The following is a 27,137-nucleotide window of genomic DNA, read 5'->3' on the forward strand; positions in this document are numbered from 1 at the left end:
ACAATATGTTAATGCAATTTATTCAACCAGTGCTCAATCCCAAGAGATAATTGACCATTATTCATCTTTATCTAGGCAAGACTTCTACTCTTCAAGGGAATCTCTTCTGTACTCGCCAATGGAATGAAACTCCTTGGTATAACTCCAGTGGAGAAGATGTGATTAAACTTGTGTTTGAGCAATCAATAAACGGCTTGGCAAAACTTAGGTAAAGATGTGTTTACAATAGCTGATTAAGCCAAATATGCAACTGCTTTTGAGTACTCAGAGGGAGTCATGTAACCCCTGGGGAAGGGTCACTCTGTTGCTGCCCTTTGGTGGCATCAATTCAGAGCAAGTGTCCCTCTAATTCAGTGGCAGATACCACAAATTCACTTGGTTCACAGAAGGGAAAATAAAGCTGGGAGAAAACATAGCAACCTCTTTTTTTTTATATAGTCATCCATGATTTGTTCGATATTTCAAATTATACAAGGTAGGGTGAGTCAGCCAGCCTGAAGATGCAGTAAGTACAGCTTGAAGATTATTAGATCATACAATATGCTTGAATGTTCGTTCAGCAATGATTTGAAAGGACAACTTGCTTTAAAGACTAAAATTCCTCTCCATAGGTACTGCATGTACTGCTGAGTTCCTCCAGTATTTTATGTGTTTCTCTGGATTCCCAGCAACTGCAGAGTCTCGTTTTTTTTTTAAAGTTATTTTTTCACTCTTTAACTACCATGCTGCACCCCCTACCTTTGATTTCTAGTGGCCAAAGCTCCACCCACATCTTTGGTATTATTGGAGCTTGTAAAGTTAGTTGTGGAAGGACAGGACTAGCAGTAATACAAATTTTTGAAATGAAGACTCACCTTGGCTTTTCTCATTTAGGTCCTCATAAAGATGACAGTTGACTTGCTGTTGGTTAGAATTAGATTCTGTGGTTGGATGCCGAAGTGTGATTGAAATCCAGCCACAATGGGTCTCGCAGAAACCAGTTTTATGCCATGTGTAACTATTAATAATTTTAGCTTGTGCTTAAAATATTAGTCAAAGTAGCTCACCTAACATTAAAAATCAGCTAGAACAGAGTACCTTTGTTGACCTTTCTGCAAACCAGTCTGCAGTATGTCCCGAGCAATATGGCAAATAGCAGAAACAGTAGCTGAAGAATGCTTTATTTTGTTATGCTTCTGAGCCTGAGGGGCTTAAAATGGGATGTCACTTGAGTTTAACTATTGAAATATTTGATTATTAAGAGTTAGTAGTGCTTGTTTGCTCTCTTTAGTTTGTTACTATTTGTCTTTATTGGAACCAGTGACTAATATGATTTCCAGTTTCCTGTTCGGCTTTCCATAAACAATGCAGAGCAGACTCGATGGGATGAATGGCCTGCTTCTGCTTTTATGCATTATGGTTTCATAGGAGTGTAATGCCCTGGTTAAGAACATGTTTTATTGTATTACTACTGTTAAGTTGTTAGATATTTTATTTTTTACAGCTTTTCCGTAAAATGCGGGTGTGTTCTGTTCAGCTTCACAGTCCAGTATTTTGGTTTCTGCTAAGATAAGGAGTCATTTGCTCAGCTTAGGAATGTTACGTCAGCCTCTTGAGTTTGTCGTGATAACATTCTGTCCTGTGGGTTGGGAAGGGGAGGTGTGGAGAAAAGCACAAAGGAAGACATTCTCAGAACCCCTGCCTGGAGGAGAGACCCAATTGTAAGAAGAGTTTTATGCAGGCGAATGGTTCCAAGGAGGAAGTGCCAATACCTCCTAAATCAGCCAGTTTGTTTGTAGCGGTCTTCGAATGAAGTTTGAAATGGGGTTGGTGTCTTTCAAGCAGAATACGAGTTCAGCGGTGTGAGTAATTAAGTACCCAACTATACAGTCTTTATGTACGTATTTAGACTGCTTTAACTGTAATGGACCCTTTTGCTATTATCTGATGGTTGAGTTGAAATATCTGTAAACATACTTCCACTGTAATTTTACGCCAGTGTAAGATCCGTAATTTCCTGGTGAACAGTAACTTTGCACTGGGCAGTATTTATACAGCATTCACCATAATTTCTATCCTTCATCAGAATGTTACAACTTTGTTTGGTTGAGCCTGGATCATGCCAGCCCTAGATGTGTTGCTGATGGAAGGTGGCCTTCTCAGTTACCATGCAATGCTGAGTCATGTGGCTGCCAGGCAGAGTTAGCTAATGAGCCTAGTTTTATCACGAGCCACAGTGAGGGGGTTACAGGAAGATAATGCAAGAATTGAAAGCCACCTCCAGACTTCTGAACGAATTGAGGCTTCTATCACTAGAGAGTTGTACGTCAACTGTTAATGTTTTCTTTGGACTTTGCTAGTTATCTGGACCTTAGTTCATTCAGAGAAACTTAAACCATCTGACGCCCAGTTTTAATCCCATTACTGGGAAGAGTGAGATGGAATTGATATTGAGTATGGTTACTGGTCTGCTGCAATCTTGTCCTCGATTGTTCCTAAACCTCAATTTAAAAAGGTTGAATTACAGATGGATGGAGCAAAGTAGTAGAATCTGGAAAATGTCTTCAAGTCTGTAACTAGCTTTCTCCCCACCCTGTTTCCTAAATGCCCCACTGACTGTACTCAGTTCAACTATCTCATGCTGAATTGTGGAAAGGCCAATGTAATCATCAACTCTACCACAAATTCAAATCCTTGCCTCCCACTACGCCCAATTCTTTCCAATTCTGATAAATAGACTTCCAATGGTAGAGGAATACAGCTCCTAACTTTTAAAATACTTGACTGTTGCTTAAGTTATTTATTGTGTATCTGACCATTTGGTTCTTAGTCAATTGCTTTTCATGGATGTATGTTACCTAGTTTTTTTATGAAAATCAAAAGAATCCAAGTGATGCATAAATTAAACTTTTTGTTCAATTAGAACTATATTTACTTTTTAATTTGGTAATTATGCAGGTTTTGGTTACATTTCTCTTCTGGACATCATAGTTAGCTGTACAGTATTACTCAAAATTCATTTTCCACAAAATTCAGAACAAATGGACATTCAAAAAGAACCATAGGGAGTCCTTTCCCACAATGATTTTCACAAGATCTTAACATCAATTGAATTTGATTAACAAATTGATTTGATTTACTTGACTTATATACAGTACAAACAAAATGTATAATTAATTGCAGTGCTAAATATCACTGCCTTTTCCAGTGATAACGAACACACATCACAGTGCTTGGAATCTGTACTTAGGTTCTGAGGCCATTTTGCTTTTAGTTTCAAACTCCATTTGAAATCTTGGTTTAAAATATTTGCCTGAAGGCTCAAATATTCATACAGCAGAGACTGTACACAAGAAATTACAATTTAATGAGCATGTGTAAGGAATTTTCCTCAGCATAAGTCTGGTGCTGTCGAAGGCACTGAAAGTTTGAATGAACAATACTCAGTGGCCACTTTATTAGGTATTAATACAAATATCTAATCAGCCAATCATATGGCAACAACTCAATGCATAAAAGCTTGCACACATGGTCAAGAGGTTCATTTGTTGTTCTGATCAAACATCAGAATGGGAAAGAAATGTGATATGAGTGACTTTGACCATGGAATGATTGTTGGTGCCAGACAGGATGGTCTGAATATCTCAGAAGGTGCTGATTAGCTGGGATTTTCATACATAACAGTCGCTAGCATTTACAGAGAATGGTGGGCGGGGGGGAGGGGGAGGGGGGGGTCCAGTTCTGTAGGTGAAAATGCCTTGTTAATGAGAGAATGGAGGAGAATTGCCAGACTGCAACAGTAACTCAAATAACCATCTGTAACAGCAACAGCATGCAGAAGAGACATCAGACATTTAAGTGGATGAACCACAGCAGAATCAGTACCAGATTCCACTCTTGTTCCTAATAAAGTGTCCACAAAGTGTATATTCTATTAATTAAATATTTCATAGTTTAATGGAGGAAGAGAAATTTGGAACTTCCTAAATAGATAAGGATCATTGGTCCAAACACACACTCATTACTTCATTGTTAACTATACCTTCATGTGCTGCTACTACTATTGATTACATTAATTAGATCATGGAAGGGCAAATCTAAGAGGAAATTAGAAAATAAAATTCAGTCCTGACGAAGGGTCTCGGCCCGAAACGTCGACTGTACCGATTCCTAGAGATGCTGCCTGGCCTGCTGCGTTCACCAGCAACTTTTATGTGTGTTAAATAAAATTTAAATCGAGTATTAGCAGCGGAGGAGAAAAGGAATGCAAATGGCAAATAGACCATTTTAGTCAGAGAATGCAGAGAACAAGGCTGCAATACAAAAGTAATCTGAAGAGCATGAGAAAGCATGATATATGGTAACAGTGTTTACTTTAAATGGAGGTGTACAATCACAAGTCAATTCATGCCACATTATAAATGGTATAAAATAGTTGTTTACTTAGACTAATCCAGAAGACGCTGACTTGATGACTCTAAGTATAACAATCAGAAATATTTTACCCTTCAGACCCTAAAATATTAAAATTAAAATTTTCCTTCAACATTAAGTACCTGTTGTAAATTTGGATATACTCCTTGTTTTAAATTAGCTTATCAACAAAATGGTAGGAATGCATTATTAGGGCAGGGTGTTCATGATTCTGGTCAAATTTCTATTCTCAGTAATAATCGATGATGAGGATTTAAATAGAGAACAAGCATTTAGCCTCATCACAGGGGAAATTCTATTGTTTTTAATGTTCATGGTGCCAAGCTCCATATAAAGAACAATAGAAATGTGAAGTCAGTAGAAGTACTTGCATACATGCAATTCTCTAGTGGGGCGAGTGATGGAGACAAATTTGCAATCACCCTTCAAATTCACCACTCAGGAAAACACCATTAATTACAAATTCTTCTGAAGGAGAGGAATTTCAACTGTACATAATTACAGGGCAAGACAAAGATAACTGTTTTACCCTGACATTATCCTTTCTTGCTTTGAAGGCACAACCCTATATTTAAACATGTTAGTCCCAACTTAAAAAGCAGTTCCATCATACACAAGCAGAACTGCTCATTTAGTGTAACTCTGTACGTAGCAAGCTCATAGAAAGCATGCTTGAACTCTCATAACTGGTTTTAAATCTTGAAGTGGAAACCATGGTTAAAATGATATTTGACCATGTTCTCTGGGGCATACAAGATCATTTCTTGTTTTCCCAGTACAAGAGTTCTTTCTGTACATGTCAGTCAAAAACAATTTCTTCTTTGCAGGAATCAACCATAAAAACATAGAAAGTATACATTCTCATTGGGAAAAAAAAACTCAGTTGCAAATTACACCCCTATGCGATTCTTGAGTGAAGCACAAAAGTAGCGCATTTTGCAGCAACATGATTTCTTAAACATGAAAGCACCATTTCATCTAAAACCTTAATTCAATGTTTTTCTTTACAAGGAGGGTTTTTAAAAAAATAAATCATTTACCCTTTAACTTCATTAGAAATCACTACTGCTATCCCATTTCCCGTAATTGCATTATTTACACAAGTATTGGGTTGATTCTTGAAACTAAAAATTCTAGTGCTTCAAGGCGAAAGGACAAAAGGCTCCTGGGATGTACAGTAGAATAACTTACCTGTAATCAACTAGAATCAGAAGTACATAAAAATGGAGACTTATTTGGGTTTACTTCAAATTTTCCTAAAGGCAACTTCCGAGGTGAGACCCAACAAAATGTAATCCAATATAAAGGTGGAACAGAACTGACAGGATAAATGAGGCTTTGTTGATGATAATTATTTCCTTCACAACCACAAAAGAAGTTTCAGTTCCAAATATCACCAAAAGCCAAAGATCGATGTGCAACACCAATTATTATTTTTATTATTTTCTAGACTGTTAGTAACCCATGTTTTACTTAGTGTACCAATGAAAATTTGCAAGTTACCACACTGTTAACATGACCAGAGGTTGTCATTCTCACAATAATCCTCTAATCTAGCAGTAGTGTTGATTTAGCCTGTATAAATAACTTTCGGTTGGAATGTTATTTAAATTTTTTTTGTGGGAAATGAAAAATAATTTAAATTTCAATAGTTGGTTTTGAACAACTTTAAAGCCAAAATCAATTTGTTGATTCAACAAGCAGTTTGATCTGCTGTCAAACACAAAGGGAAGCAGGTCAAAATGTACATAACGTGGAAACCACCATTGCAGATTTCAAAAACAGTCTAAAAAATATGAAATGGATAATAAGAGCACATTATAAAACTTAAATGCAAAAAATCTTTGTTTTTAAATTGCACACATTTAGTTTGATAAATTATGTATGTTCCTATATTGGTACACTGAACCAAAATCATTTCTTCAGAGATAGCCAGGATGTACAGTAAAAATGTATCAATGAGTCAATAACCCTTAGGGAAGTTATTTTATATAAATGGCGGTTTCTCCCAATAGCCTAGTTGAGGAGTCTGGTCTTCCTTGCCCTCGGCTGAATGAGGTGTTCAGTGGTCACACATTTATTAGCTGCTGTTTGAACTTCTCCGCTTCAACCGGCACTAAGGTATCTTGCTTCGGCAAGCCATAGTAGTATATGGAAATACAGACAAGAATGGTTCCAGCTATAAAGTTGAGAGCTGAAATTAAAGAAAAAAAAATGTACTTGCCCAGAATGGAAAAATAGCTAATATTTACTAATTTAGTGTAGGACAATATACAATATATCTTAATATGTTTTTAAACCATTTCTTTATCTTGCTTCACAATTCCCATGCATGTTGGTACATGCCTATTAATTTCTTTACCTTATTAAAAATCACACTGTTGTGACACTGCATTCAATAAAACAACCCCTCTGTGCACAAGGCCTGGCATCATTGAAAAAACTGAAATAACAGACTCCTTACTTACTTAACTGCAAACCAAACAGCAACACGGATGCTGCTGTGGAAATTACAATTGCTGCTGCTGCTGAAAATCCCTTCATGATGTTATCCGTGTATTTCACAACAACAGAAGTATACAATCCTCCAAGACTGGCTAGTACTGTGGAGATAGAAGAGAAACTGTCTCAGTTGAAAGTGACAAAACATTACACAGTTAACTGGAAGAATCAGTGTACTTGTAGCCAACGTTAAAAACATTAAGCCAAGACTGTGGCAACACTGACCCTTCAGCCCATATCTGGATGTCCTGTGAAGATAGTTGGAAGATTTTAGAACTACTTGTCATTCTTGCATTGATGCGCTTGTAACTACGTCATAGCAGAATAATTAATCTAACCACAATGAGCGGTTAAATGTCCAAGACCGAGTGCTTGTAGCTTAGAAAAACTTAGGAGATGATGACCTGTTCTATCATCTAGCTATTCTCATCTTCACTTGTGGTCAAGATCCAGAAACTAGATGAAGTTAACCTTGGTTGATACACTATCCACAAATAGCGCATACTACACTACACTAGTGGAAAAAAGATTAAATACTAAATTCTGGGTACAAATCAGGGAATGACCAAGCTGCAGATCAGATTTACATATTCATCCCATTTATTTATGCTATTGATCCAAGTCAACCATTAAATTGAGAAAGGAGATTCTTCAGATGCTGAAAATATTGAGCAACGCACAAAATGCTGGAGCATCTTAGCAGGTCAGACAAAATCTATGGAGGGAAATGAAGAGTCGACAGGACCTGTTGAAGGATCTCATCCCGAAATGTCGACTATTCATTTCCCTCTATAGATGCTGCCTCACCTGCTGAGTTCTTCTTCCAGCAGTCAGTTTGTACAGTCAGCCATTAAACTAATAGGGTTATACATGGTTCTGTAGGGTTATAGATCAACATGCCTCTACCCCAACCCTGGCAGGGCATTCCACACAACCACATCTATGTAAAGAACATAACCCTGACACATTTCCCCTAAATTTTCCTTCAATCACTTTCAAATTATGCCCCCTTATATTAGCCATTTCCACCCTCTGGCTATGAACTCCTTGCCTCTTATCATCTTGTACACCTCTTGTTCTCAGCCTTCTCACTAGTTACATATCCTGGGCACAGAGAATTGCAGCAGCACAGATAGCAGAAACAGTCACTGCCATAGATTTGATTTAAAAATCAGATTTAACCTCTTCTTGGTAAACAGAGTCCATAGGTCTTACTGCACTAAGCTTGGTTCCAGGATCTCCCACAGACATCAGCTGTTGGATAGGATGCCTGTCCTCCAGATTATTCAGGCAATGTTGACTAGATAACCCTAGCATGGCAGGAGTAAAACTGTCAGCAAACCATGTTCCTGAATCCTACTTTCAATTATATTGCTGGAGAATCTTACAATTATCTAAATTTCTTATTGGGACAAATTAAGAGCCCTTAAAGGTTCCTGATTTTGTCATTTACTTTATTTTAAATGCAGAAGACTTCTTTCTGTACATTAATGCAAAAAGAAAATCATTATGAAAATACTCATACTCACATATAACAATCCAAACCCAGTGGGTGTATCCAAAGAAAAAGCCCTTCTCCAGCACTTGGGCACCATCATTCAAGTAGACTCCACAAGCAGTGACTACAATGCCAGAGATGTACATCTGTATGTTACGGATCCACAGCGAGGTGTCAGAGGCTTTCAAAACCTTCTCAAAATAAACTCCTAAAATTGAATAAAGTGAAGATACAAACAACACAAACATCGAGTACATTTTAGGCTTATGCAACAAGTCAATTCAATGAACAGCTAAAGCCAAAAGCATTTTTAATGCAGGGTTACAGTATTCCTGTCCTTTATGCTCCATTAAATATACCTCTCAGATTTTAGTAATTCCTTGTAGTATACCTTCAAAAATTTTAGGAACAATTCCACAATGCTTTCAATTTCTGATGTGTGAAGTACAATTGTATACTGTTTGAGATTAGGAGTGGTTGATTTGGCCTCAGCTAGTTCGTCATAAGTTGTTTCATACTGGTTCTCTTGTTTGCCATGTGCTCACAATTCATATCTCAGAAATCACATTTGAGGAACAGTCTATTTGACATAAGGTTCTAGGTTCTGAACCACAAACAATGTAGGCATTGTGAAAACCTTTGCCCTCGTACTATAAAATTATCACACGCCTGTTAGCTGGGTTGAAGCTATGTTAGTCATCCTTCACTACTAAACACCTGTTGTTGGTTAACTATTATTCGAGTCTCAAGTCATTGACAACAAACAGCCTGCTGAAGGAACTCAACAGATTGAGCAGCATCCGTGGGAGGAAAGGAAATGTTGATGTTTCACGTCCAAACCTGCATCAAGTCAGAGTGGAGCAATGAGAAGACCAGTGTAAAGTGGGGTTGGGGAGTTGTGACAGGAGGCAGAAGTAGTTGATAGACTGGGCATTTGGGGGGGGGGGGGGTTAAATTGACAGGCAAGCTATGCCAGGTTTGGGAGAGGATCAATTAGATATAGTGGCATTTCAAAGGCTGTCCTGAAGGGGCTTCCACTTATTCTTGCCTCTTCACAGTGCCACACTACTGTCAACCTAGTTGGGGACTTCTTTCCCTGCCAATTCTGCCAATCCCATTCCCATGCTTGTGGTTTTGCAATATACTCAGCAGGGGCATTGTGAATCCCTGATTGCTCATCACTAACTAGACGACAGGGGATTTGGTCATTTTCATTTCTAGGTGAGATTTCCACGGTTTAACACATACACATAGTTGTAAATGGATCTCTACCCACTTTCACGTGCAGCATTAGAGAAATGGTGTGGCCCCAGGTAAGTTGCTTTCTAGTCAGATAAAGCTGGTGGTTTTGGCAGGTTTTGTCTATTCGGTCACAATTCTCGTGAGGATCTGAATCTGGCACTATTCGTCCATAAAGTTCTACAAAACGTCAATTGCCAGTCTGGTGGTAAAGCAGCACATTTTTGCAAATGAATTATCTGTAGATTTTCAGTAAATGCATCAGGCTATCGTTCTCTTTCATACACAGCCCTCTGTCACCAATGACAATGAACTCAATTTACTCCCTTTTGTGAGCTCCTGCATCCGCGTTGATAAGTGTGTATATTTTTCGCTCTTCTCTTTCAGGGTGGATTTGTTATTATCCTCAGTGACATCACACACTGCAACTTCACTTTTTTTTTTGCAAGGAATTAAGTCTGAAGGTGTGGCTCCTGCACTCTCTTGCACAATCTTATTGTGGCACTTGATCCTTACTGTTTTCATACTGATACATCATCCTGAGGTATGAACCAGTTTTGATGGTGACTTGGCATCATTTGATTTGACATAACTGGTGTGTACACCTTGATTGCTAAAGGTTGCACCTTAATGTCAAAGAGCTTGACAACTTGTCCTCTTGGAATTCTCTAAGACCTAAGCAGCTCGGGCACTGGTGGTAAAATTAGCCATTTGTAACGTTCCCTGGATCAGCAACTGGGATACAGGCTCCGGGACTTCGGCTTCTCACTACCCTCTGACCTGAAGCCAAGGTCATGTACCATTATTTTCCCTTCCTCCTATGGTCCACTCTCCTCTCCCATTAGGTTCCTTCTTTCCAACCCACCTAGTTTCACCTATCACCTTCTAGCCATCTTTCTTCCCCCCCCCCCACTAATTTATTCTGGTGTCCTTCCCCTTCATTTTCAGTCCTGATGAAGGGTCTTGGCCCAAAACCTCGACTTTTATACATTTCCATAGATGCTGCCTGACCTGCTGAGCTCCTCCAGCATCTTGTGTGTTGCTTTAGGTTTCCCGCATGTGCAGACTTTCTAGCATCTATGTCTTGTATCAGCAGTTGACTCTCGACATTCAAGACTGCTGGCATCATTCTCTTTCCTTGCTTTGGAAAATCTCAATCTCCGAGAACTTCCAGTTGTTTAAAGCTATACTGCTGTCTTATTTGTTTCTACTGGCCACTGTGAAGGAAGTTCTCCATTGAGAGCTTTAAGTTATGCCTCTTCCTGATAATAGCTGATAGTTTTTGTACCTCTAATTTTGAGAACACTAGTCTTTAATCTCTATTCCTGGCACAGAGAATCCCATCAGTAGTTCTTGCAGGTGGATTAAGTATCTCCTTGACCAAGCCATCCAGATACCCTGGACAGTTTTGAGAGGTTTTTGCAAGTACAAGATAATCTTGGCACCATACAGATTTTTAAATAATTCCAGTCTCTGTAAGTACTGTAGTTTGGCTCACCTGAAGCGCTGGAACCATCCCTCAAGCTTTTTGTATCAACTCTCCACAGTGATACAACTCCATGGGGCAACTCTTGCTCCCAGACATTTCTTGATCTCACCTGGTTTGATGTAACTAATTCCAGATGTTTATAACCCATTTGTCTTCGCAGGTGTGTTCAAATGTTTTACTTTTACAGGTTACGTAGAACCCTTTGATTTTGTTTACATTTAACTAAAGACACATTGCCCTACAGAAAGTTTGCAGGATGTTAATGTTCTTTGGCCATTCCAGTGTAGAATTTGCTTGGGATGTGGTGGGGCATCTTTTCCAACCTCCGCTACAGTACTGTGTTCGTGTTCAGGTTCATTACGAGGTCAATAAATCTCTTAAATAAACTCATCCTTGTCAGTACTATCTTGGGAATCGAGACTGCTTGTTTCAATTAAGACAGTCCAGAATGACACCTGCTTTCAGCCACAGGGAGAAGAATTCAAAACTGTCCAGGTCTTTACACCTTACGCCATCTGGGCCAAGTACTGAACTGTCCTCGCAATCCCTATTAGTGCATCCTCAACTTCCTCAGTCCCTGTTTTTCATTACGTCTCTGTGTTCACTCATTCACGGCATCCGGCCACCTTGCTCAGCTCTACCTCGTTGTTCACTGTACCCAGCTTGGCTGGGAAGCATCATTGTCCTTCCTCCTTAATTAGCAGGTAGTCCAGCACTGCCAGAACTCCCATGAGTTGGCAGGCAAGTATCCTTCAATCTTACTCAGACATTCGCAGGGTGTTCTCTCTTGGGCCACCGCCCTCTATTTTCAGTGTTTCCATCTGTTCTCCTTACTCCAACTATGGATCTCTCTACATCTGCTTTCAGGATTTCCATCAACATCTACGATAAAGTCCAGAGTTACACTTTTGATTAGCCTTATTTCAGCTTTAAAGCTCACCATGTCTTCTCCATCCTGTAATAGGGCTTTTGCCTATTCCAGGTCTGTGTCCCAACCTTTTGGGTCACTTCTGATGGGAAGAGACAGTGATATTGTACGTGTATTGGTGACTGTGTTTGATGATCTGATTTTTCAACTTCCTCAGCCACTTCAGTCCCTAACTGAGGTGCTGGATCTATTAACACCAATGCATTTTGTGCAGTAATCTGAGTTTATTGGAGATCTGCTTGTTCCCTTCCCCTCACATCTTTCCTCAAGCTCCAACAGGAAAGTCACCTCTTCCTCCGACCGTTTGGACAATTCTACTGTGTGTAGTGGATGGATGGAACCAGGAGGATGAGTTGAGGGAAAGGGGACAAAAAAAAAAGGGAGGACCAGAGGAAATACCCTGGCATAATTTACATATTACTATTTAACTATTTAAGGTTTTATTACTATTTATTATTTATGGTGCAACTGTAATGAAAACCAATTTCCCCCGGGATCAATAAAGTATGACTATGACTATAAAATTGGAAGGGGAGAGAGAAGGTGGGGATGTGGTGGGAGGTGGAATTGTTAAACCGTACCCACATTTTCATTACACTTACATGCAAGCATACAACAGGTTATCTTTTTTTTTAAAAAGTTGAAACTAACTTGAGAGCACGCCTGTGAGTAAGCCTGGGGAAAAACTCGGAACAGAAGCTAAATTATTGACCACTTACAACAGGAGCTGAGGAGAAGCCAGAGAGTGATGGCGACATACAGCTACTCTGATTTGCAAAGTCTCACCAGTGGCAACAGGATCAAAAGAGAGAAGACAATGCAAGAAATGTAAATGATGCACTAAATTTTTAAAAAAGATAAATGGGCAAAATCTAATAACAATAGGAAGTTACCCTTTTTGACCTAATAGACATTCACTTCCCTTCCAAGTGATGAAAAATTAGAAACATGGGAATTAGTGTATAGAATATAGAGTTCAGTGGAATGCTAACCTTTATACTTGGGAGGGTTCTACACATTAATCTACAGGTAAACGATGCCCTACTTAGAGCAAAACTGTACAGTTGTACACTGATTAACTTAGGAGAGAGAGACTCCTCCAATTACATTGAATGAAATGTAGTTAAACGTTTTAAAATCAAAAGGACAAATTTCAGAATCTAAGGTGCTCTTCCACAGAATTTATCAAATGCATTTCACTTTATCTTTCCACGTACATGTGATAAATAAGTTAATCTGAATCTGAAGCTTTCAAAGTAGAGAACAAGGAGAATTGTTGCGGAGCAACTACTCTGCTAGAAAATCTGCAGATGCTGGAAATCCAAAGCAACACACACAAAATACTGGTGGAACTCTGTGAGTCAGACAGCATCCACGGAAAAGAGCTATATGTTGAAGTTTCAGACACAGACCCTTCTTTAGGACTGGCCTGAAACATCGACTGTTCACACTATTCTGCTAGGTTCCTGTAAGCTCATTAGCATAAAGATTTAATAAGCTTACAGGAAGCTAGAGTTAAGAATTAAATGATTTAAACACAACCCAGTAATAAACATTGCAACTATCTAATAGAAATCTTATCCCCTTATGCAAATAGGAAGGTGTTGTTAAATATCAATTTACGTCTTACCAGCAAATCCAGAACACAATACTGCAACTGCTATGGCAACAAATCCCAAAACTGGATTCTGTACAACCTGCAAATAGAGCATTTATGCTGTAAAGTTTGACACTCTTACTGTACATGTATAAAGCAGTGCTACTGTGTGGATCAGAGTAGCAACTCAGGCAGAATTAGCTTGACTTATGCACCTAACAGTTCCTTCTTAATTAAAAAAAGACACCCTCAGAAAAGTATATATTTGAGCTTATTTCTTCACTGCTTTCTTGACTTCCAAGGAAGTCTTTTCTTTTCAAATCAGCCAGGGGTTGTGGACATCACTGAAAATGCCAGAAATTCCATTGCCATTGTTAACTGACCTGAACTGGGAATAAGCCAACCAGCCTTGGATGTTCTAGGGTCTGGAAGTTGCAAAATGGACAGGAAGGGGGTGGGGGAGAAGAAATAGCATCGCTAATCAGGGATGGTAACACAACAGGAGAAAGGGAGGGCGTTATGGACAGATTGTCTACTGAGCCAGTGTACATGGAAGTCAGAAACAAAAAGGGAGCGGTCACAGAGTATCCTATAGAACCGCCCTCCCCCCTCCCCCCACACCCCCCAAATAGCAAGAGGCAGTAAGGAACAGATCGGGAGACAGATTTGGAAAGGTACAAAAAATAAAAGATTGTTGTCATGGGTGACTTCAATTTCCCTAGAAGGTTTAAGTGGAGATGTGTCCAGGAAGGATTCCTGAAAATATGCAGACAGGAGTGATAGGGAGTAGTCTAGAGTTATGTGCTATAGCAAATATTAATTATTACATTAAGTTCTTATTATAAATTTTAAAAAGTTCAGGATGCTTGCAATAATTCTTCAGTTCTTGTAAATTGCAAGCAGTAAATTGAAGTTAAATTGGCCCACAGACTAAGGCATATGCAATAGCCAAATTTTAAGACAATGGGGTTGTGTTAATTGGCTTGATTCAAACTAGGCAACCGGGCTAAGTTATTTTCACCATTGTAACTCAGTTCAAGCTGGCAGTCCAAACTGATGTCACTTAGTATATCAAACATGGTCACAAGTATAGGCAATCAACAGTTTTTGTAGTCATGATATTTGAGAATTCAGAGACAGTCCTGACAACATTAATTTTGGATGTCTGAGATTTTTGCCCCCAGATGCTTTGACTGTGTGGGAATTACTTTATGACAAAGGTGTCTGAACATTCAGAGGCCCATGTCACTGTAGATATATAATTCAAAAGAAGCACTGTCAACCCAAAATATTGAAGGAAACAATGTAATTGTAATTATTGAAATTGTATTGTATCAACTACTATTAGCTTTGGTCTTAAGAGTATAAAAATGTGATGTACTTTTGGGTTTGTGAACCTCTACCAAGCCTGTCTCCAGAACGATGCCTGCTTGTTGTGATGAATAAAGACATCTACATCACCAGCTTCCGTGTTTCTCCGGTGACTTCGATCACAGTCACAGGGCTGACTAGAGGAGAGGCCATTCTGGATACAGTACTCGGAAATGAACCTAGCCAGGTGTCAGATCCCTCAGTTGATGAACATTTCAGAAAGTGTGGTGGAAGGGAAGATGCTCTTCCTAAAATGTTGATGTCTTCAGGCTCCTAAATCTCTTCCATAATGGTAGTAATGAGAGAAGGGTTAGGGTTAGGCTGGATGGAGAGGGTCCTGAATGATGGATGCACCTTTTTGAGGCACGGCCTTTTGAAGATGATAGGGAAAATTGTGCCCATGGTGAGGCCAGCTGAGTCTACAATGCTCTGCATCCTTTTTCAATCCTACACATTTGAGCCTCCATGCTGGTCAGTAATGTAACCAGAGTGCTTTCACTGTGCATCTGTAGAAATTTGCTAGAGCGGTGACAATACCAAATCTCCTCAGGCTCCTAATGAAGTGTAGTTGCTTTTTTGATATATCCTCCCAATCTAAGACAGAATACAGGGTTAATGGCATGATTCTTCACAATGTGGAGAAACAGAGGAATCCTGGGCTATTGATCTCTCAAAGTTATTGCACAAAATGTTAAGACCATAAGACATAGGAACAGAATTAGGCCATTCAGCCCATCGAGTCTGCTCCGCCATTCCATCATGGCTGATCCTGGATCCCACTCAACCCCATACACCGGCCTTCTTGCCATATCCTTTGATGCCCTGACCAATCAACTTCCGCGGAATTGGCCTCCACCGCAGACTATGGCAGAGCATTCCACAGATTCACTTCTCTTTGGCTAAAAAAATTCCTTCTTACCTCTGTTCTAAAAGGTCACCCCTCAATTTTGAAGCTGTGCCTCTAGTTCTGGATACCTCCACAATAGGAAACATCCTCTCCATATCCACACTATCTAGTCCTTTCAACGTTTGGTAGGTTTTAATGAGATCCCCACGCATTCTTATAAATTCCAGTGAATAGGAAGGTTAAGAATGTGTATAGTGTTCTTCATTAGTCAGGAAACTGAGTCCAAGAGCTGTGAGGTAATACTGGAGCTCTATGAAACCTTGGTTAGACACATATGGAATATTGTATGCAGTTCTGGTCACCTCATTATAATACGGAGCAGCTTTAGAAAAGGTGCAGAGGAGATTTACGAGGATGATGTCTGAATTAGAAAGCATGTCTTTGAGGATAGGTTGAGCGAGCTAGGGCTTTTCTCTTTGGAGAGGAGGATTGGAAGTGACTTGACAGAGGTGTGCCAGAGGCATAGATTGAGTAGACAGCCAGAGACTTTCCCCAGGGCAGAAATAGCCGAAAACAAGGAAGCAGGACTTTAAGGTGTGGGGAGGGAAGTATAGGGGGAATATCAGACAACTTTTTTTCTGCATGGAACGATGAAATGTGCTGCCAGGATTGGTGGTACAGGCAGGTAAAACAGAGACACTTAAGAGAGATTCAAATAAGCTCGTGGGTGAAAGAAAAATGGAGGGCTATGTGGGAGGGAAAGATTAAATTAATTTTGGAGTAGGTTGTAGTACTGGCACATTTGGGATGCACAGTCCTATGTTCAAAATTGGACGGTCAGGAATCAAAGTTGCCAGACCAAGGATGGTATATTTCCTTGCCTGAATAACATTGGGATTCAATTGAGAACAGACTAACAGACTCAATTTGTATTCTATTTACTATTCCTTAACATAAATACATATTTTACCCTTCTCCACATTGTCATTTTGTTGACTTAAGAGTTGGATTTCTTATGGCCTCCTGCATTTCTGACCACCTTACATCCTTAGGACCAAACAGCTTTGCAGCATTTCATTTGGAAATCATCATCTATGGCCTGTGGTTGATATTCTACTGTTAACAGTCAGAAGGGATGGGCTCCACCAGACTTTCTTCCAAGTGTTATGACCAATTACTTCCCAACAGGAATGCTTAAATTTTTATTCATTACCAAGATACAAATAAACTGGTCTCAAATTTTCATGCAACCACTATTTTAAACAGTGTTGTAATCTTTCGTAGGACAAAATACTAAGGTGCCGGAAAATGACAAAAAGTAGCACGTCTGCTTCCTCGAGTGTAGTGGCTTAAGACAAAGTACAGTTAAATATCTCACTTTGCACTTTATTCAAAACACAAGTCTGCACAACACGAGGTTAGATTGCACAGAAAATCCAACCCAGCTTGGCCATGCCAGGCTCACATGCAGTCTCCAAAATTACAGTTACTTACCTGCACCTTTGTAGTTTCCATAGGCTTCCACTGGACCAATGTTACCCCTGCACAAAGCATAAATACAGAAACCCATTGCAGTTTGCTAAGAGAACGATTCAGCATAAAGACTGTACATAATGCTGTGCAGGGAATCTTTAGTTGATATGTCACCTGGAAACAAATTAAATACAACTAGTTAAAATCAAAATCTTTACATTTTCTTTTCACTGAGCTATATAGAAAAGTGATGTTCCAAACTATTTGAGCAGTTAACTATGCTAAGAATTACATTTAAGCAAATTGTCATAAAGTACACTTGTATCTCATCAGTATTTTTATCCCAGAATCTCTCTATTCATATTCACATCCCAAACCAAGATACAAGTGCCAATTTGCCAAAAATCATTGCCAAATTTAATCATTCTACCTTTGGTCTCAACTCTGGCATTCCTTCATTAAATCTGTCTCCTACTTTAAAAATCTATTTGATCAAGTCTTTGGCCATCTGACTTCAGATGAGCACAGTATGGTCTCACGTAGTACACTGCGTCTAGGTTGTGCCTCCAAAAAGAACTAGTCACCGAACAACCTTTTACCATTCAAATCTTAAAAAAATCTTATTCACTATTGCTTAAAAAGTAAAACGTACATCATGTCAAAATAAAATGCAAACTATTTGATTTATTTCTGAGTATCCCAGACAATCATTACCTGATACACTGCTGCATCCAAGTTACTAAGCGCCACGAAGGCCATATTATTTTGAACAGCGTACACTAGAGATGGAACACTGAGCTTCAGCATTTCTTTGGGACTCCTTACTGTGTGGTCACGCAACGCTGCCAGCACCCCACTCAAACTGCCCATGTCCCTTAAAGTGGAAAGAATAAGGTAATAAAATATGCTACATCAACAAATAAAAAGATACACATTGAAGCTTTCTGGCACCATCCACTAGAGATCAGAAATAAACAGGACCATAAGTGTGGCAAGATGATGTAGTCTGCCATACCTCTGCTCCAGTGTTCAGATAAAACTCTCAGGACAATGAAGGAAATGTGCTGCATTTACTCAGTTTGAACAGTACATCCATAGGCACCATGGCTGATGATTTATTTCTCTTAATTTGTAGGGATTTTTCAGCACCTATTTCCCTAATAATCTTTAGGTGGTGGTAGAGGGTCATGTTCCTGAACCACTGCAATCCCGGTAGTGAACATACTCCTGATGTGAGACTGGGTAATGCATTTCAGGATTTAGAGTGAGTCACAATAAAGGAACAGTGAAGTATTTCCAAACCCGGATGGTGTGTTATTTGGGGAAATCTGCGGGTGGTGGCATTGCCGTGTTCTTCCTGCCCTCCCCCTTGGTGGTAGAGGCTTTGGGTTCAGAGTAATGGAACACATAACAAGATGAAAGTGACTGGGTGAAGGGTTTGTCATTCACGGACAACCTACGCCAAAAGAGTGTGCAACAAAAAACTGTAATGACGGGTTTTACAAGTAATTTCTTAATTAACTAAATATTGTGGAAAGTATGAGGCAATAGACTTAATACATACCTTGCTAACATACCTAAGCTCAAGATTAATTTGAGGACTTCAGTGATGCAAACAGCAGTGGTTGCAAAGTACATTTCAGTTAAGACTGTTCTTGTGTACCGCAATGCTATTATGTATGTGGCAGCTACAACTGTCATTACAGTCAAGCAGTACAATTTAAACATCAAGCTGACATTCTCTGAAAGACAAAAGGAAAGAGATTTTTACAGACTTTTCTGGAACAGAAAAGTTTGTGGCTATTAAGCACATCCAAGTGCTAATTTGTTAAATACCAAGTTTTGACCAAATTCAGTTCAATTTCAGCTTAAAATGTATTGGTTACTCCCAATGCAAAATCCCAATTCTTTACTTCATCTGAACTCAAGACCTCTCAAGAGCATCACTCTCACAGATTGTTCAGGGCACTTCCACTGAAATGCAACAAGGAAAAACCACAGCTACAAGTAAATTTAAAGTAACTAATACTTACGAATTGCTGTCATGGTCCACCACAAGTATCAGTTAGGACCCTTGCTATGAACATGCATTGATTACAAGGTTCGGCATAAAATAGCTTGCTGAGTAGCAATAGCCAGTCACTAAGTTCTAGCATTATATTTCAGATAACAGAAGCATGCAACTGTCTTAAGTTGTAAAAAGCATTTGGCCAAAAATGGTAACAGTTTCTAAATCCAGGTAACATAATTCATTTTCAATGTAATATTACCATCTAAAAATTGGCAGGTATCACTGCACTAAGTACCCTTCAGTACGGATACATCTAGGTTGATATTCTTAAAGAATGTTTATTATTTATGCAGGCAAGCCCCTGAGTTACAGCCACTTAAATGACAGAAATTTGCCCTCACAGATTTATCTAATCATTACCCAAAGATTTGAGGCATGGCAAAAAATCCACTCTTCCAAGAGTTTGCAAAAAAAAAGTAAATAAGCAGAAATGTTTTCCTCATCTCAGGTTTCTTGAGGTGTGTAATGATGATGCAGGTTCTCAATATGGAAAAAAAAGCATGATAATGACATGCTTTCCAGGAATATAAATCTCCTCCTAGTACGGGGATTACCTTTAAATTTTGATTTTGCTCTCACAGACCAAAGAAAATAAAAAGATTTTCATTATTAAGAATCAAAATTTATTACTGCATGAAAATATGAGATTGCTTTTATTTCTTAATGTATATTGCCAAATGAAGATAAATTAAAGCAATTATGATTTATTGCTTCATGTACATTTACTTTTTCTTTTGTAATGTTACTGTAAAAAAAGCTTCTTATGGTATACTACCATTAAAGAATAGTTTGCCACACTGCTCATTTTTAGAGCCCTAAATATTCAAACTAAAATAACACATAAGTTATTGAAAAATGAATTCTGCCAACACCCCAGAGGCACTGCAGACTTGTGTACAGTGAAAATTCCTCCAGCATTTATCAGTGCAAGTGCCAAGTTCGGGAAACATACACAAACAATAAAGTCCCAGACTTACTGATTGCACTACACTGACTTCCCCAGCCATCACTGAAACTGAGGGTGCAGCAAATGTGGCACAATTTCCCAGAAGTTACACTTAGACCTGGTGCAAGGAGAGTGAAGAATATCCGTGTGAATATCACTACGCTTCATGTTGAGACTAGCAACAGAGCCTGGTCTTCCTAGCATTGCCCAGCATTACACTCATCTGTAACAAATCCGTTTTTGGTTGAGTTCTAACTAACAGAGCAAATTAAAGTGATAAAGATTTCAGAAGGCCACATGAAAGATTATTAAACAAAATTAGAGTGTAGTATATTGGAAATAATACACAGCCATGGACTGTGGATTAGTTAACGGACAGAAAAACAGCATTGATCAACAGGTCCATTTCAGGCTGGGAGGGTGTACCACATGCAAATCCTGCAGGAGTCCCAAATGTTCACAACTACTGGTTTAGATGAGAGGATCAAATGTAAAACAACCAAGTTGTTGATACAAAACTGGATTGCAGTCTGGAGTGTGAAGAGGATGAATGAAAAGGACAGGCCAGGTGGACCATGTTAGCTAATCTATTTTGATAAAGGAAAAAGAATAGAATCATGGACTATATTTGAAATAGTGAGAGATTGAAAGGTGTTGGCATTAAGAGGGAGCCGAGTATCCTTTTGCACAGATCACTGAAAGCTAATGTACAAGTACAACCAGCAATCATAAAAATAAATGGCACACCAGTTTTTATGAGTACAAAAGGTGAGCCGCCTTTCTTCTACCATATGTGGCTCTGGTTTGCGGATAATGGATACAGTCTAGCTTAAGAAAGGATATACTTGTAATTGAGGTAGTAAAGCAAATCTTTGTCAAATTGATTCCTTGAATGGCAGGTTTGAGACTGAGAGATTAAGCAGTCTGGAAATTTTTTTATTATTTATGGGTATGGACTCAAAAAAAAAGGAGTTGAGGTCACTGAAATCTACTCTATCTGTAAGAATTTTGTACATGTGGGAAAAGTTTTCTCTGGCCATGTTCTGAATCATTCAGGACAAACACTAGAAGAAATCTCGTGCCCTTGAAGACAGTGAATCACTGAATTCTCTAGCCAGGTGGCTCTGCAGGCTTGGTCTCTGACTTTGTTCAGTACTAAAATTTATTGACTTTTAAATAGGAAGCAAATAGAGGGATACAAGGATATTTGCAGGAAAGTTCTGCTGAACACAAGACTAGTCACACTCATTGAATGGCAGAGCAGGGAAGAGGGGCAGCAAGGCCTACTCCCATTTCTACTTTTTGCCTTCCAGGATAATTATTACAGAAAAGCACTCATGCTACTATATCCAGTCCACCTGGAACAAACAAGAGAAATTCTGCAGATGCTGGAAATCCAACCAACACACATTAACCCCTTCTGTACCGGATGCAGCGATTTAGATCGACGGGTTTACTATACACCGTCAGGATAGATCTATAGAGTATCTCAAAAGCAGAGGTGGAGGAAATATATCAGTGCTGTCCCAATTCTGCTCACAAGACCTGGAATATCTAGCAGTAAAGTGTTGTCCTTTTTACCTACCACAGGAGTTCTCTGGGGTCATTTGGTAGCAGTTTACATTCCACCTCAGGCCAATGTCAATCAGACTTTAGATGATCTGAGTAATGGGATCAACATGCACAAAACAGCACACTCCAATACCTTCACCGTTGCTTTGGGAGATTTTAACCAGGCCAGTCCGAAAAAAATCACTAAGCAACTACCATCAACAGATCACTCGCAATACCAGAGGAAACAACACACTGGACCATTGCTACACCACCATCAAGAATGCCTACCCTCAGTTCGGGAAGTCTGATCACCTGGTTGTACTTCTGCTCCCTGAGTATAGGCAGAGACTGAAGACTGCAGCACCAGCAGTGAGGACCAAGAAGGTTTGGACAGGACTGCTTTGAATTGGTGGATGGGGCTGTACTCAGGGATTCATCTTCGAGCCTGGACGAGTATACTGCAGTTGTTACTGACTTCATTAAAACCTGTGTGGATGAGTGTATGCCCACAAAGACTGACTGTATTTTCCCAAACCAAAAGCTGTGGATGAACCAGGAGGTACATCATCTGCTGAAAGCTAGATCTGTGGCAATCAAGTCTGGCGACCTAGGCCTGTGCCAGAAATCCAAGTATGATTTGCGGAGGGCTATTTCAAGGGCGAAGAGACAATTTTGAACAATGTTGAAGGCAACATCAGATGCACAACTACTTTGGCAGGATCTGCAAGACATTACTTCCTACAAAGTGAAACCCAATAGCATGAATGGCAGCACACAGGTACAGCTGTGAAGATCCCTGCTGCGCCTGATGACCACTATGATCTCTGTCTCAGAGGCCGATGTTAGGCTGTCTTTACAGACAGTAAACCCTCGCAAGGCAGAAGGTCCCAATGGAGTACCTGGTAAGGCTCTGAAGACCTGTGCCAACCATCTGGTGGGAGTATTCAAGGGCATTTTCAACCTTTCACTACTATGGGGGGGGGAAGTTCCCACTTGCTTCAAAAAGGCAATGATTATACCAGTGCCCAAGAAGAATAATGTGGGCTGCCTTAATGACTATCGCCCGGTAGCACTCACATCAACAGTGATGAAATGCTTTGAGAAGTTGGTTGTGACTAGACTGAACTCCTGCCTCAGCAAGGACCTGGACCCATCGCAATTTGCCTATCACCACAATAGGTCAACGGCAGATGCAATCTCAATGACCCTCCACATGGCTTTAGACCACCTGGACAACACAAACACCTATGTCAGGATGCTGTTCATTGACCATAGCTCAGCATTTAATACCATCATTCCCACAATCCTGATTGAGAAGTTGCAGAACCTGGGCCTCTGTACCTCCCTCTAGATTCTTGATGTCCTAACCTGAAGACCACAGTCTGTGCGGATTGGTGGTAACATCTCCTCCTCACTGACGATCAACACTGGCGCACCTCAGGGATGTGTGCTTAGCCCACTGCCCTACTCCCTATATACACATGACTGTGTGGCTAGGCATAGCACAAATACCATCTATAAATTTGCTGACGATACAACCATTGTTGGTAGAATCTCAGGTGGTGACAAGAGGGCGTACAGGAGTGAGATACTCCAACTAGTGGAGTGGTGCCACAGCAACAACCTGGCACTCAACATCAGTAATACGAAACAGCTGATTGTGGACTTCAGGGAGGATAAGACGAAGGAACATGTAGCAATCCTCGTACACTCATAGAGGGATCAGAAGTGGAGAGAGTGAGCAGCTTCAAGTTCCTGGGTGTCAAGATCTCTGAGGATCTAACCTCAGCATATCAATGTAGTTATAAAGAAGGCAAGACAGCGGCTATACTTTATTAGGAGTTTGAAGAGATTTGACATGTCAACAAATACACTCAAAAACTTATATAGTTGTACTGTGGAGAGCATTCTGACAGGCTGCATCACTATCTGGTATGGAGGGGCTACTGCACAGGACCGAAAGAAGCTGCAGAAGGTTGTAAATCTAGTCAGCTCCATCTTTGATACTAGTCTACAAAGTACCCAGGACATCTTCAAGGAGCGGTGTCTCAGAAAGGCAGCTTCCATTATTAAGGACATGCCCCTTTCTCACTGTTACCATCAGGTAGGAGGTACAGAAGCCTGAAGGCACACACTCGGTGATTCAGAAACAACTTCTTCCCTTCTGCAATCCGATTCCTAAATGGTATCTTTGGACATTACCTCACTTTTTAAAAAAAAATACAGTATTTCTGTTTTTGCACATTTTTAAAAATCTATTCAATATATGTAATTGATTTACTTGCTTATCATTATTGTTTTTGTTTTATTTGCTTTTTTTCTCTGCTAGATTATGTATTGTTGCTGCTAAGTTAACAAATTTCACATCACATTCTGGTGATTGGTGTACGTGGACACCCACATCTCTCTGAACACTTTTCAACACCTCACTATTCAATTACTGGATTCCACCTGCCACACTTTTTCTCATTCACTCTCTTTCTATATGTGGAAATGGCAATTTCAAATTTACCAAAACAAAAAGTATGACTAATTAAGTCCTTATCAAAATTACAGCGGCTTAGTGGCTATGTTCCTGAATACAATACAAATCCAAATTCTGCTATTACAAGATGAAAACGTGAACTTTAAAGCACAAAACTAAAAAAAACAGCATCAACAAATACAGGCTAAAGTTGTTGGATCTTGTAAAATAACTCACGTTCTTACTACAGAATAAAATTTTACATCCTCGCCCGAATTTGCTTGAACTTCAACCCTACAATGTGTATTTTGAGAAATAACTATATTCTCAACCTACAAGCTACCTACATTTGAGTGAAACATATGCTCTACCTACATTTAAAACTCATGTATTCAGCTGTTTGCTAAGAATATTTGCATAAAATTAGCGATTGTCTACTTAGTTCAAGAACATCTCAAATACATTTCCCCAGGGAGCGGTTGCTGAACTGCTCGGTGCTTTGCCAAAGCGAAATAATAAAAAATAAAAAGTCAATCTGCTTGGCCTCTATAGTAACTGGCACCGCACACCTACATTTAATTGTATTACGCGTTGGGCAATAAACCGATTTAAACTAAAATTTAATCATATGCAATAGTTTGCGTCCATCTTATATTGGCCGTTGTAAGTTAAACTTACTGGCTTTATTCCTCAAAGCCTCAGTTCAACAAAAAATGACCGTAACTAAGATTAGTCTCAAATGCACTTTAAATAATCTCCGCGGAAACAAAGCACACAGAGAGGAAAGTACGGAGAAGGTTCTCACCAGTAGCCATCCTGGTGCGGTACCGTGCCGTGGAAGCACACCTTGCGCGGAGCGGACCTAGAGCCGCTGAACGAACCGGCCTCGCAACGCGGAGGAGCGATGAGACACAAACTGAAATCCAGGCCACATTCCCGACAGGAGAGGCTGAACGCTCACACTCTGACACTCTCACATAGCGGCGCCGGTACGCCGGACGTCCGCTGCGCGCATGCGCACCGCTTCGCCGCTGCCGGGCGGGGGGAAGAACAGGATGACAGCTGTAGATGCAGATGCCGGAAATCTAATTCGCACACGCAGTGCTGGAGGAACTCCAGATCTGTGGAAAAGAGTGCAGTCGACGCTTCTGGCGGAGACACTTCATCAGGACTGGGGGGGGGGGGCGGGGGAAGATGATAAGTTAGAGCAGGAACGTGGGCGGAGGGAAGAATAAAGTACAAGGTGGGAGGACTTCCGCTAATTGTGTGCCCCACGCCACCACAATCCCCCTTTTCCCTCTCTCTCCTTCTCTCCTTACTTGCCCATCACCTCCCTCTTCCCTTTCTTCCATGGCAGACATCCCACCCTGCAAAAACTCATTTCAGGGAGGTAGCACCATCAATTTGCGGGAGACTTCCGGGAGAGGTGGGATGTCTGCAATAGAGTAGTTCCTGAGCAGCTAGCCAGCTGTTTAAATAACGTTGGCTATGCTAATAAACGAATAATACTTGTTAAACTCACCTCAACATGTCTTTTACAGTCTTAACCCACCATGGGCAATAGAAAAGCCACTGTTGCAAACAGTGCAGCGAGCAACACTGTCATTATTTTTGACCCCTATTAGGCAGGGGTCTTGGAACACTCTCCCATGGCTCTCACTCACTGGCTCTCAAAAAAAATGATTTCCAGGACATTGTATATAATTTGCCGGTATTGGAGCCACTATTAATATGCGGGAGACTCCCAGAACTTCCGGGAGAGGTGGGATGTCTGCCATGGTCTTCTGCAATCGATCAGATTCCACATTCTCAGTGCTTTTATGTCTTTCACCTTTCAACTTCCTAGCTCTACTTCACTCCTCCCCTCTCCTGGTTTCACCTATCTACCAACTTGTACTACTTCCACCCCCTCCCCCTATCTTCCTGCTCTATCTTCTCATCTTCCTATGCTGGAAATCTGCCGAAGGGTTTCTGTACCATACTTTTTCCATAGATGCTGCCTGGCCTGCTGAGTTCCTCCAGTATCATGTGTATGTTGCATCTTTTTTCCAGTCCTGGATGAACGGTCTAGGCCCAGAACGTCGACTGTTTACTCTTTTCCATAGGCGCTGACTGCTGAGTTCCTCCAGCATTTTATGTGTGTGTGTTGCTTGGATTTCCAGATTTTCTCCATCAGAAGTCAGAGTAGGAAATTGGGGGTGGGGGGGAGAGAAGGAAGAAATACAAGATAGTAGGTGATAAGTGATACTGGGAGTGGGGAGGGTGATGTAAAGAGCTGGGAAGTTGAGCGGTGAAAGAGGTGAAGGGCTGGAGATCTAAGAAATAGTAGATTCAACTCAATTCCAACTCTGTACATTTGACCATTTAATTATAATGGGCCCTTTTTGTTTTTTTTTTCTTTCTTTTCCTTACGAACCCTTAAGTTAATATTCATAAATATAATTCCTTTAATCAATTGCAGTGTGCTATGTGTTGTTTCTAGGCACTGAGTTGTAACGGTAGCAAATCACACAGCATTCACACAGACCAGGGTTCAGGGTGGGAGAGCTGTCTCAATCTCACTGGTTTGGTGGCACCAGTCTTCCTTAGACGTCTGCAGCCAGGGGAGCCAGCCGGGTTTCAGTTGCAAAATGGTAAGAGTCAATGGGGACATGCTGAATTTTTTTAGCTTCCTGAGGAAGTAGAGGCATTTGTAAGCTGAGCATTGGTGAGCTTGTATTTCAAATATCTGTTGGTCTTTACCTC

At 40.2% G+C, this 27,137-nt stretch overlaps 2 protein-coding genes across 6 annotated transcripts in view; one reads left to right on the forward strand and one right to left on the reverse strand.

Annotated features, from left to right (window-relative positions):
- rars2 (arginyl-tRNA synthetase 2, mitochondrial) overlaps positions 1-15,179 on the forward strand; it is a 63,603-nt gene extending 48,424 nt beyond the window's left edge. For 2 of the 4 annotated variants that reach the window (XM_072250009.1, XM_072250031.1), the window contains exon 20: positions 76-2,904. In XM_072250009.1, the coding sequence (XP_072106110.1) occupies positions 76-162 (87 nt within the window). In that variant the 3' untranslated portion in view covers positions 163-2,904. Of the gene's footprint in view, positions 1-75; positions 2,905-12,709 lie in introns of those variants that run through there. The other 2 variants (XM_072250018.1, XM_072250024.1) reach the window with 2 other exon arrangements.
- Positions 2,882-25,392, reverse strand: slc35a1 (solute carrier family 35 member A1). Of its 2 annotated transcripts, XM_072250036.1 has the most exons (8): positions 25,198-25,392; positions 18,922-19,099; positions 18,072-18,231; positions 17,379-17,531; positions 13,700-13,766; positions 8,445-8,621; positions 6,882-7,016; positions 2,882-6,607 (listed from the first exon to the last, which is right to left on the reverse strand). In XM_072250036.1, exons 1-8 carry the CDS (start codon positions 25,205-25,207, stop codon positions 6,483-6,485), a joined length of 1,005 nt encoding a protein of 334 aa, XP_072106137.1. In that variant the 5' UTR covers positions 25,208-25,392; the 3' UTR covers positions 2,882-6,482. The 2 variants fall into 2 exon arrangements, with proteins under 2 accessions (XP_072106137.1, XP_072106140.1); XM_072250039.1 differs by lacking the exon at positions 18,922-19,099.
- Positions 25,393-27,137: the final 1,745 nt, after the last annotated feature.

Source organism: Mobula birostris, chromosome 2 (genome assembly GCF_030028105.1).
Source record: "Mobula birostris isolate sMobBir1 chromosome 2, sMobBir1.hap1, whole genome shotgun sequence".
In the NCBI taxonomy this organism is placed as follows: domain Eukaryota; kingdom Metazoa; phylum Chordata; class Chondrichthyes; order Myliobatiformes; family Myliobatidae; genus Mobula; species Mobula birostris.

What these genes read in the sequence shown, in the direction of transcription:
- slc35a1 (XM_072250036.1), bottom strand. An exon ending in AGCTTAGGTATGTTAGCAAG is followed by an intron (nt 18,232 to 18,921) that starts GTATGTATTAAG and finishes TTCCACTTTAAG; the next exon opens with GGACATGGGCAGTTTGAGTG. An exon ending in ATTGTGTTCTGGATTTGCTG is followed by an intron (nt 8,622 to 13,699) that starts GTAAGACGTAAA and finishes ATTCAATTTTAG; the next exon opens with GAGTTTATTTTGAGAAGGTT.